Raw genomic sequence first — 13,830 nt, 5'->3', positions numbered from 1 at the left:
AAGAGCGCATAACTGTGGGCGCGAGGACTCCAGTCAGTTGGCAGCACAGAATGCTGGGGCCGTTTATTACCAGCCGGCTGCCAACTGACGGCAGTGCTCGTGCTGGCGGGAGTACCGTTACCAGAGGTCCCAGGTGAGCTCTGCCTCCCGGGTTTGGGGTGTTTTGTGTATTCATTGCTCCCCATGCCTTGTCATAGGGCTGAATGGGGAGAGACCGTGGAAGGTAAGGCTGGCTGCCATGGCTGATAGAGGGGGCATGGAGGGCATGGAGCTGGTATTGCTGTCTTTACCCAGCAGCAGACTCCTGTCACATACAATGGCACCTCTAGTTTTTTGTTGTTTTTTTTTTTTTAGTGCAAAAAATTGTTCCCGATCCAAAATTTTGTGCTGAATATTTGTGCAAATGTAAACCAGAAATAGTTTATATTTTCATGTTGGTACAGCTCGGCCTTTCTCTCTTGGTTATTATTATTCTTATTAGTGCCATTAATATACTGCCAACAGATTCTGTAGCGCTTTACAATGTTATAAAAGGGGGGATTTAACTATAAATAGGACAATTTACAAGAAAACTTAAAGGAACGATAGGTTGAAGAGGACCCTGCTCAAATAAGCTTACAGTCTATAGCTTATAACGTTACAGTATTGCTACATGATAATGTAGTATTAGTAGTTACACAGCAGTATTACTGTAATGTCATTCACACAGATAGGCCTCTCTGCTAGTGCTCATCGTGGTCCCCCAGACGGCCCATAGAAAGTATTAGGGACAATTAAAATTCTTCAAGATAAAGTTTCCGGCTTATTATATTTAAAAAAAATTCCAAGGTGCCCCAAATAAAAAAAAAAAAAGTTTCAAGTTGTATATCCGTGCAGCACAAGGGCAAAAGAGTAGGAAAGAGGGTTGATCTTGCGAATGACACGAAAAGGACCTATGTACTTGGGTGCACACTTCATAGAGGGCACCTTCAACTTGATATGCCGCGATGAAAGCCAGACTTTGTCACCAACCTGGTACACAGGTGTTGCATTACGCTGCTTTTCGGCCTGAAATTTAAAATGAGCAGCAGCATTGTTTAAGGCAGCATGAACTTGAGTCCAAGTGTCCTGAGGAATCATGAGTGGTATTGTTCCTAGCACACTCATCCCATGGTAACAAATCAGATCAGTTCTCTCGAGTGCTATTGATGAAGCAATGTAAGTATTGTTCCAGGGACTGGTAACTTTTTCAGCCGCACTGTTATTCTGAGGATGATAGGATAAGGAGAACGATAACTGTACCCAATTGCTTGCTGAAAGCCCTCCAAAATCTAGACACAAATTGAGAACCCCTGTCTGGCACAATATTCAGTGGAATACCATGTAACCTGAATACATCCTTTATGAATATGTGTACGAGTTCCAGGACGGTGGGCAGCTTCTTGTAGTGGAATGAAATGCGCCATCTTAGAGAAATGGTCTATGACCATTAGTATGGTGTTAAAACCTTTAGACACTGGAAGCTCAACAATAATGTCCATAGCTAGATGAGACCATGGAACATGAGTTATAGGTAGTGGTTGTAGCAAACCACATTGCTGTCTATATGGAACTATGGAAACGGCACAAACAGTGCATGTCATAAGATATTCTCTTATATCCCCTTTAAGAGAAAGCCACCAAAATGTTCTAGTGACACCGGATATCGTTTTGCTGATACAGCCCAGCTGTTATGTTATCATAAAACACCCTTAATATTTCCTTTCTTTCCTTAACTGGTATGGTATTTACCATGTGGTTTGTCGCTGGTAGCCTGCGTCTGAGCTGTCGCAATGGCACTAAGGAGAGGTGAAGATAACATAAAAACAGTTGAGGCACTAAGGAGAGGTGAAGATAACATAAAAACAGTTGAGGCAATAATGCATTCAGGGGATATGATAGGGGACATCTCTAGCTCCTTTTCCTCCTTGGAATCATATTGCTTTCACTTTTCTTGTGCCTGGTCTGTATGTAATCATGTAATTGAAACAAGACAAGAACAGAGACCATCTGGCTTGTCTGGAAGATAACCTCTTGGCCTCTCCTATGTAAGCCAGATTCTTGTGATCAATGATGATCAAATGTTGATCTTTAGAACCCTCCAAAAGATGTTGGCATACCTTTAAGGCCAGGATAATGGCTGACTGTTCTTTGTTGCCAATATCATAATTCCGTTCTGCTGGCAACAGCTTTCTGGAGAAAAACCCACAAGGGTGCAAATGGGTGTCCTGTCTTTCCCTCTGAGAAAGAACAGCACCTACCTCGGTTTCAGAGACATCAACCTCCTAGAATAAAAGGTTTGTGGTATCAGGGTGCACTAGTATGGGAGCAGAAGCAAACAAGGTCTTGAGATTATTAAATGCTTCTTTTGCTTCTTTTAAATATATGTGACAGTTTACATCCTTACGTGTTAGTAATGAGGGTTAAACAGTAGAGAACCCCTTTATGAACCTACTATAATAATTAGCAAAGCCTATAAAAATGCTGAATAGCTTTCAGTCCAATGGGTAGGGGCCATTTGGAAAACAGAAGCTGAAATCATGTAACCCAGGAACTGACCCACTGTCTGATCAAACAGGCGCTTTTCAAGTTTACAGTATAACCCATTTTTTAGTAAAGTTTGTAAAACTTGTTTTACATGCCCATGGTGAGTATAGATCAGCAGAATATATGAGTATATCGTCGCGATACACCAATACAAAATAATACATTAATTCTCTAAGCACATCATTTATAAGATCCTGAAACACAGCTAGGGCACTACATAAGCCAAAAGGCATGACTAAGTACTTGTTATGCCAATTTCTAGTATTGAAAGCCTTTTTCCACTCATGTCCCTCCTTTCTCCTCACCAAATTATAAGCACTTCTAAGGTCGAGTTTGGTAAAAACCTTGGTATGTGACCTTTAGACAAGGACTCGTTTAGGTATTCCTCTATGATTTTGCTTTCTTGAGGGCATAAGGTATATACACCACCCTTAGGGGGTACGGTACCAGGAAACAAATCAATGGAGCAATCGTAAGTTCTGTGAGGAGGTAAAACATCAGAATGTACTGTGTTAAACACTTCTTTTACCTCCAAATATGGGAAAGGCACATCAGTAGAAAGAGGAGTAGCAGTAGGCTCATTCACCATGCCCAATATCTTAGAAACGGGTTGAATACACTTATGTCTACATTCATCACTCCATTCTAGTATCTCTCCCTTAACCCAATCAATACGTGGATTGTACTTGAGAAGCCATGGGAAACCAAGCATGGGACAAGAAGGAGAGGAAATACCGTATTTTTTTTTCCGTGTACAAGACACCTCCATGTATAAAACAAACCCTATTTTTTTAACCCAAAATTAAGAAATCAATATTTTAAAGGACCACTATAGGCACCCAGACCACTTCTGCTCAATGAAGTGGTCTGGGTGCCAGGTCCCTCTAGTTTTAACCCTGCAGCTGAAAACATAGCAATTTCAGAGAAACTGCTATGTTAACTTTGAGGGTTTATCCAGCCTCTCGTGACTGTCTTCCTGACAGCCACTAGAGGTTGCTTCCGCAATTCTCTGTGTGAAAATCGCATTGAACTAATGCTGGACATCCAATGGAAAGCATTAAGTAATGCTTTCCTATGGGCGGCTTGAATGCGCGTGCCTCTGGCCGCGCATATGCATTCGGCTCCACTCGGGTGCTGATATCGGCAGGGGGAGGAGAGGTCACCAGCGCAGAGGGAGCCCAGCGCTGGATTAAGGGAAGTGACTAAATGGGTTTTAACCCCTTCAGCCCAGCGGGGGGGGTGCTCAGAGGGAGGGGGGACCTAATAACCCTATAGTGCTAGGAAAACAAGTTTGTTTTCCCGGCACTATAGTGTTCCTTTAATGCTTTCCTATGGGGAAAATCAGACGCTGGAAGTCCTCATGCAGAGTTTGAGGACATCCAGCATCAGATAATGGACCAAAGGTCCGTTTTGATTCCAGAAACACCCCCAGTGACTGTCTGGTAGCTATAAAAGAGAAACCAAGGTCAACAAAAATCACAGAAATGGGAAATAAGCCAAGGTAATGGTAGCAGAGAAACCAGGGTAGCTAGCATATGCGAAGTAAGAAAAACAACTATAACCAGAATTAAAACACAGTTCAGACCATAAAGCTACATAACCACATTAGGGCAATGATTTCCCAGTTTAAGTTCCCTCAGATCAAATGTTGCATCAAATGACTTCATAGAAAGAACTGAGAGAGCATATCCAGTATCAATGTGGCAAATTGAAGTAGATTAGGTTTCACGTGGGAGTAGTTGGCATTAGAAGGGCTGTTTGCCAGGCGAGGGCTATGGGCTGCCATGCAAGTAAGACTATGCTGTGACAAATCAAACAACACCTAAAAGACGTTTTGCTGGCTGAATCCAAAGGTGCCCTCCTTGCCACCAAAGATGGCATACATACACATCTAATAAGTCACATGCAGTGAGAATGGCTATGGATGAGAGGCCTGATGGTGTGTGTTTTACTACAAGTATATCTATAAATTGTTATATTATTGCCCCATTGCAAATATAGATATGGTACAGAATTATGTTTAATCATCTGAATAGACTAGATATAAAAAATGTGTTTGAAAATGTATATAACAAAATATTCTTACTTCCCAGATATATTTCTCAGAACTGAAAACCAATTAATCTATAAGGCAAAATTGCAGAGTTTTGAAATTCATCCAGCTTGATTATTTTGTTTAGCCAAAATTTTGTGAGGCCTTGCTTTTCAATTAACTGTTTACAATGTATTTAATTTCTTAATGTAAAAGTAATATGATATTTTTTAAAAGAGCCTTTATGTTTGCTAGCACTTGTTATATTATTTTGGTTGTGCATGACATTAGTATTAAATTAATAACAATATCATCCACTCATATTTTTAGGAGGAGTAAACATCCCACCTCTCGGTAATTCCCTCTGTTGTTTTTACATTGGTTGTTTGTGATTGAACATCTACATGACTTCTCAATGGGCATGTTCTTTTTATTCTCTGGGTTCATTCTTCTAAATTCACACTTCACATCTGGTAAGAAGCGATATACAAATATTTAGTGAATGCATTACATGTATAATGTAAACCTAAACAGGGATTTCATATTCATTCATATTGCCAATTGTTTTTTTGAATGTATATCTTCCCCTATCCTTTCCCTGCATATGGAGACTTGGGGTGTTAGATGATGATAGTAGTTATTCTAGAAGTAGATATTCTGGAAAATATAATTTTGTACTTTAAATTTTTTCTTTAACTTTTTACAACTATCTACATATTTGCCCAATATCCTTATTATTTAGGGTAGGCAGGAAATGATTTTTTAATTTTATTTCAGGGCAATTAATTAAATCAATTACCTTTTTTATTAAGGGGAATTCCTGTCCCATTATTACTTAAATTATATACTGTATCTTTGTCCGGAGTCAACAAATTGAGCTCACCAAGTCCAGTTCTTCGTGTAGGTTATATATGTGTTAGGAGAATATATTTAATATTGTGTAGGATGGGAATTCATTACTAGTATTTTCATTCTGCTGTAGTGGTTATGGTGCCAGGAGTGCCTTTGCAACCTCTCTAATTTTTTTGTATAATTAAAGATAATTGATGAATTGACATTGTCAATCTTAACAGTGCGTTTAAGTGAATATATTGTATACAGTGTACAATGAGAATATAAGCGGTAGAGACTGTCACGCAGGGCAGCATAATAACAAGTTTTAATGATACATCACATCCAGGGCCGTCTTTAATATGAATAGGACCCTGGGCAAAGAATTTTGTTGGGCCCCCACGGCCCTGCGACCCTCTCAATCAACCAACCCCCCAATTACGCCCAACCCCCAATCCCACTGACATATTGACACATACACACACACAGACAGACATATTAAAACATTCACAGATACATACTGACACACACATACACTGACACACAAATATATACTGGCAGACATATTGACACACATTCAGACATACTGACACACACACAAACACACACAGATGCACATACATACACACACAGACACATACACTGACAGACGTATTGACACACACACAGACATGCTGATACACACACGCATACTGACATACACACAGACACAGTGACACACACAGGCATACTGACATACACACAGACATACTGACACAGACAGACATACTAACACACACACATACACAGACACATACACTGACAGAAATACTGACACACACACACATAGACATACTGACACACACACACAGACAGAAATACTGACACACACACAGACATACTGACACACACACAGACAGACATACTGACACACACACAGACAGAAATGCTGACACACACACACAGACATGCTGACACACACTGACAGAAGTATTGACACACACACACAGGCATGCTGACACACACAGGCATACCGACACACACACAGACAGACAGACATACTGACACACACACAGACAGACATACTGACACACACACAGACAGAAATACTGACACACACACACAGACATACTGACACACACACAGACAGAAATACTGACACACACACACACAGACATACTGACACACACACACACACACAGACATACTGACACACACACACACAGACATAGTGACACACACACACTGACAGAAGTATTGACACACACACAGACATAGATACTGACACACACAGGCATACTGATATACACACACAGATACACTGAAACACAGACAGACATACACACACAAACATACTGACATACATTTAGCCACCCTCCAACCACCCTTACCTTTTCTGGAGGGTGGTTTCCCTGGGGAACAGTGGCAGGCTGAGGCAGTTGGTAGTTCTCCTCTTAAACTCCCCTCCTCCCTGCCTTTCTCCTCCTGTGCGGCTCTGATCTCCGGTGGGAGGAAGTGACTCGCGGCACTCACTTCCTCCCAGCCGGCTGACGAACAGGAAGGGGCCCGGTCGCGCTGTTTAAGCGTAACAGCGCCCGACTGGGCCCCTGCTGGCACATGTCCACCGGGTGGCCCTTAGTGCATGGGCCACCCGGGGGCCCTCTTTAGCATGCGGGATGGTGCGGCTCTGTGCAGCCGCACCACCGGGTCCAAGGGGGGCTGCCCAAATCGCAGGGCCCACGGAGCAGCTGCTCTGGGCCCCCCAGGAGCAACTGGGCCCGGGGCAGCTGCCCCTTTTGCCTCGCGCTAAAGACGGCCCTGATCACATCAATCTTTTTGTATATAAAATGAATTCCTATTAGTGGTTGTTAACGTGACTAAGAGGTTTCACCTGTTACAAAGGGCATTAGATTAACAATTCTAATTCGTAACAATAGGGTTATGTGACATTTGTGGGGTATCCGTGTGTTTTGTGGGTACTTTCGTGGTGTTAAAATGTATGTTTTCTGTGCCTGGGGATAATTGAGTTTAGTACAGTTCCAGACTCAATTATCTCTCAGGCACTGTGGGAGTGTCCTGGACCTGAGAGCCAATGTAATTACAGCGTGTACTTTGTCATAGTCCCCTCTCAGGTCCAGTGGGGAATGCCCCTGGAATATGTTATGGAAAACCCCTTGCATGGGGACTTGCATATAAGGCCAGTTGTGGCTGCCATTAAAGAGTTCTACTTTACCCTCCACACAGAGACTCATCTTGTGCTTGTAGGGAACAGTTATCCCAGCTTTATCACTAGCTCTTGTAAGAGCTATCCTGCTATACTCTCTGGAGGAGGAGAGGTCAACCCACTGGAAGCTGGATCCCTGACCCAAGTCCAGGGTGGGTGGAGGACAGCGAGACCCCAGCCAAGCTGCGGCGGCTAAGGGTCTACAGTGCTGATGGTGTTTGGTGGAGTGCTTGGAAGTACTTAGACTTACTATGAAGCAGTGATTGGCGGAGGCACCCAGTTGGGGTGCCAGGCGGTCCGCCACACTGGCAATACCTTCAACCTCATTTTCTCTTATTTGTTGTATCCCTGTATTTGTTGTATCTTGTTCTCTCCATTCTTTGAAGGGTTTGAGGGTTACCCTTCCCCTCAGGTGTGCAGCTCTATTCTCCCCTGTGATCAGTACTGTAGCGCTGTTCCTCTCCTATTTTTTTTTTCTGCTATGGTTATCATTTTCTCTTATGCATGTACAGTGGCTAACATCTCCAACACTCTATTTCCTCTCTCTGACCACCACCTCTTATCATTTGCTCTCGAGTAACCCCTCACCCAACAACCTAAGCCTAACCCCCCTCAACTCAGGAGTACATTAATTCTATTGACCTCCAGCAGCTGACAGCTTATATTGATTCACAACTCCTATCTATCCCTTCCCTCTCCTGTCCCTCACTGGCCATCTCCACATATAACAGTATCCTCACCTCTGCCTTGAACGCTGCAGCCCCGCTCCAAGCATGCACCTCGAGTAGGACACGCCCCCAGTCGTGGCATACTAAATCAACACACTACCTGCAAAGATTCTCCCATTGTGCTGAACGCTCCTGGAAGAAGTCTCGCACCCAGTCAGACTTTTTCCATTATAGATTCATATTTTGTTCATACAGCGCAGCCCTTGCCCTCGCCAAAGTCATACTTTCCTCTCTCATTAGTTCATGCTCCCGCAATCCCAGGCCTCTGTTTGACACCTTTAACTCTCTTCTTCGCCCTGCTGTGGCCACCCCTCAAACTAACCCTACAGCTGAGAGCTTTGCATGCTATATTACCAACAAGATTGAAAAGCTAAGGAAAGTAATCTCCCCACCCTGCCTTTCTCTTTCTCAACCACACGCAGATCATGCCTTTCCTACCCTTCAGACTTTATCCCCAGCTACTGAACAAGAGGTGGCTGCGCTTCTCCTTTCCTCTCGCCCCACCACTTGCCCACCACTTGATCCTGTCCCATCTCACCTTATCAGATCTCTCCCCCCTTGTCTTGTGCCTTCATTAACACACATCTTCAACTGCTCTCTCTCTCTCTCTCTCCCTCTTCTGGCATTGTCCCTGCTAACCTTAAACATGCTACTGTAGTACCTATCCTGAAAAAAACACCCCTCGACCCATCCACCCCCTCTAACTATCGTCCCATATCCCTGCTCCCTTTTTGCTCAAAGCTTCTGGAAATACTTGTCTTTACCCGTATGTCTCACTTCCTCAATTCCAACTCTCTCCTTGACCCTCTTCAATCTGGCTTCCGCCCCTCCACTCTACTGAGACTGCGCTTATTAACAACCTTATTGCAGCTAAATCCAAAGGCCACTACTCCATACTAATACTTCTTGACCTCTCTGCTGCCTTTGACACCATTGATCATGCTCTCCTTCTTCAAACTCTTCAATCGCTCGGTCTCTGTGACTCTATCCTCTCTTGGTTTTCCTCCTTTCTCTCCCAACACTTATTCAGTGTCTTCTTTTCTAATGATACCTCCTCCATAAAGCCTGTCTTTGTTGGAGTCCCCCAAAGATCGGTCATTGGTCACCTTCTATTTTCTCTTTATACTGCCAAACTTATTTCCTCATTTGGATTCCACTACCACCTGTATGCTGATGACACCCAGCTATATCTCTCCTCCACAGACCTCTCCCCTGCTGTCCTGCAACGTGTTACTTCTTGCCTTTCCTCCAATTCTGAATGGATGTCCTCCCGCTTTCTAAAACTAAATCTCTCTAAAACTGAACTCCTTGTCTTGCCTCCTCTTAATACTGATCCTCTTCATTCGCTCTCCTTTCAAGTCAGTGGTCAGGGCCGCCATCAGGGGGTGACAACCATGACGGTTGTCACGGGCCCGGTGACCCTGGGGGGCCCGGACTGCTCTGGCAGTCCTGGGCCCCACTTTCCCTCCCTGCACACATAGATAGCGAATATCGCGATCTATGTGTGCAGCCGCGGGCCCCCCGGCTTCCCTGTTACCGCAGAGGGGGCCCAGGCAGCACATAGACTCTTCTCCTCTCGTTTCTGCTAATAACTCTCGCGAGACCCGGTTGCCATGGCAACGCTCCGCGGTCTCGCGAGAGTTATTGGAGGAGAGAGAAGAGGAGAAGCTGTGTGCTGCCTGGGCCCCCTCTGCGGTAACAGGGAAGCTGGGGGGCCCCACCATGCCACCGGACCACCAGGGATGGAAACTCCCCCCTCCCTAGACACAGGTAAGCAGGGAGGGGGGAGAAACAATTTAAATAAATGTAATTTTTTTTTTATTATTATGTTAAAATGCCCCTCCTCCCCCTCACCCCAGATTGCAAATTTACACACATACACTGACACAACACACACACTGCATACACTGACACAACACACACACACTGCATACACTGACACAACACATACACTGACACAACACACACACTGCATACACTGACACAACACACACACACTGCATACACTGACACAACACATACACTGACACAACACACACTGCATACACTGACACAACACACACACACACACTACATACACTGACACAACACACACACTGCATACACTGACACAACACACACACTGCATGCACTGACACAACACACACTGCATGCACTGACACAACACACACACTGCATACACTGACACAACACACACACTGCATACACTGACACAACACACACACTGCATACACTGACACTGCATACACTGACACAACACACTCTGCATACACTGACACAACACACACACACACTACATACACTGACAACACACACACTGCATACACTGACACAACACACACACACTGCATACACTGACACAACACACACACACTGCATACACTGACACAACACACACACTGCATACACTGACACAACACACACACTATACACACACTATATACACTAACACAACACACACACACACTATATACACTAACACAACACACACACACTACACTAACACAACACACACACACTACACTAACACAACACACACACACTGCATACACTGACACAACACACACACTGCATACACTGACACAACACACACACACACTATATACACTAACACAACACACACACACTACATACACTAACACAACACACACTACATACACTAACACAACACACACACACTACATACACTGACAAAACACACACTACACTAACACAACACACACACACTGCATACACTGACACAACACACACACTGCATACACTGACACAACACACACACACTGCATACACTGACACAACACATACACTGACACAACACACACTGCATACACTGACACAACACACACACACACTACATACACTGACACAACACACACACACACTACATACACTGACACAACACACACACTGCATACACTGACACAACACACACACTGCATGCACTGACACAACACACACACTGCATGCACTGACACAACACACACTGCATACACTGACACAACACACACACTGCATACACTGACACAACACACACACTGCATACACTGACACTGCATACACTGACACAACACACTCTGCATACACTGACACAACACACATACACTGACACAACACACACACTGCATACACTGACACAACACACACACACTGCATACACTGACACAACACACACACTGCATGCACTGACACAACACACACACTGCATGCACTGACACAACACACACTGCATACACTGACACAACACACACTGCATACACTGACACAACACACACACTGCATACACTGACACAACACACACACTGCATACACTGACACAACACACACACTGCATACACTGACACAACACACTCTGCATACACTGACACAACACACACACACACACTGCATACACTGACACAACACACACACTGCATACACTGACACAACACACACACTGCATACACTGACACAACACACACACACTGCATACACTGACACAACACACACACTGCATACACTGACACAACACACACACACTGCATACACTGACACAACACACACACTGCATACACTGACACAACACACACACTGCATACACTGACACAACACACACACTATACACACACTATATACACTAACACAACACACACACACACACTACACTAACACAACACACACACACACACTACACTAACACAACACACACACACACACTACACTAACACAACACACACACACTGCATACACTGACACAACACACACACACTGCATACACTGACACAACACACACACACAAACACACACACACACACTACATACACTAACACAACACACACACACTACATACACTAACACAACACACACTACATACACTGACACAACACACACACACACTACATACACTGACAAAACACACACTACACTAACACAACACACACACACTGCATACACTGACACAACACACACACTGACACACTGACACAACACACACACAAACACACACACACACTATATACACTAACACAACACACACACACTACATACACTGACACAACACACACTACATACACTGACACAACACACACACTGCATACACTGACAACACACACACACACACACTACATACACTGACACAACACACACACACTACATACACTAACACAACACACACACACACTGCTTACACTGGCACAACACACACACACACACTGCTTACACTGGCACAACACACACACTGCTTACACTGGCACAACACACACACACTACATACACTGACACAACACACACACTGCATACACTGACACGACACACACACACTGCATACACTGACACAACACACACACACTACATACACTGACACAACACACACACTACATACACTGACACAACACACACACACACTATATACACTAACACAACACACACACACTACATACACTAACACAACACACACTACATACACTAACACAACACACACACACTACATACACTGACAAAACACACACTACACTAACACAACACACACACACTGCATACACTGACACAACACACACACTGCATACACTGACACAACACACACACACTGCATACACTGACACAACACATACACTGACACAACACACACTGCATACACTGACACAACACACACACACACTACATACACTGACACAACACACACACACACTACATACACTGACACAACACACACACTGCATACACTGACACAACACACACACTGCATGCACTGACACAACACACACACTGCATGCACTGACACAACACACACTGCATACACTGACACAACACACACACTGCATACACTGACACAACACACACACTGCATACACTGACACTGCATACACTGACACAACACACTCTGCATACACTGACACAACACACACACACTGCATACACTGACACAACACACACACTGCATACACTGACACAACACACACACACTGCATACACTGACACAACACACACACTGCATGCACTGACACAACACACACACTGCATGCACTGACACAACACACACTGCATACACTGACACAACACACACTGCATACACTGACACAACACACACACTGCATACACTGACACAACACACACACTGCATACACTGACACAACACACACACTGCATACACTGACACAACACACTCTGCATACACTGACACAACACACACACACACACTGCATACACTGACACAACACACACACTGCATACACTGACACAACACACACACTGCATACACTGACACAACACACACACACTGCATACACTGACACAACACACACACTGCATACACTGACACAACACACACACACTGCATACACTGACACAACACACACACTGCATACACTGACACAACACACACACTGCATACACTGACACAACACACACACTATACACACACTATATACACTAACACAACACACACACACACACTACACTAACACAACACACACACACACACTACACTAACACAACAC

General features: G+C 44.1%; 1 protein-coding gene across 2 annotated transcripts in view; it reads left to right on the top strand.

Moving 5' to 3' along the window:
• The first annotated feature begins 49 nt into the window (after window positions 1-49).
• LOC134610965 (uncharacterized) overlaps window positions 50-13,830 on the top strand; it is an 82,382-nt gene continuing 68,601 nt past the window's right edge. The window contains exons 1-2 of one of the 2 annotated variants that reach the window (XM_063454389.1): window positions 50-133; window positions 4,928-5,070. In XM_063454389.1, coding sequence (XP_063310459.1) covers window positions 5,013-5,070 — 58 coding nt within the window. In that variant the 5' untranslated portion in view covers window positions 50-133; window positions 4,928-5,012. The other variant, XM_063454388.1, reaches the window with a different exon arrangement.

This window comes from Pelobates fuscus, chromosome 5 (assembly GCF_036172605.1).
Source record: "Pelobates fuscus isolate aPelFus1 chromosome 5, aPelFus1.pri, whole genome shotgun sequence".
NCBI classification, from domain to species: Eukaryota; Metazoa; Chordata; class Amphibia; order Anura; family Pelobatidae; genus Pelobates; species Pelobates fuscus.
The sequence above is the reverse complement of the archived record's forward strand: the minus strand, read 5'-3'. Positions and strand labels throughout refer to the sequence as shown.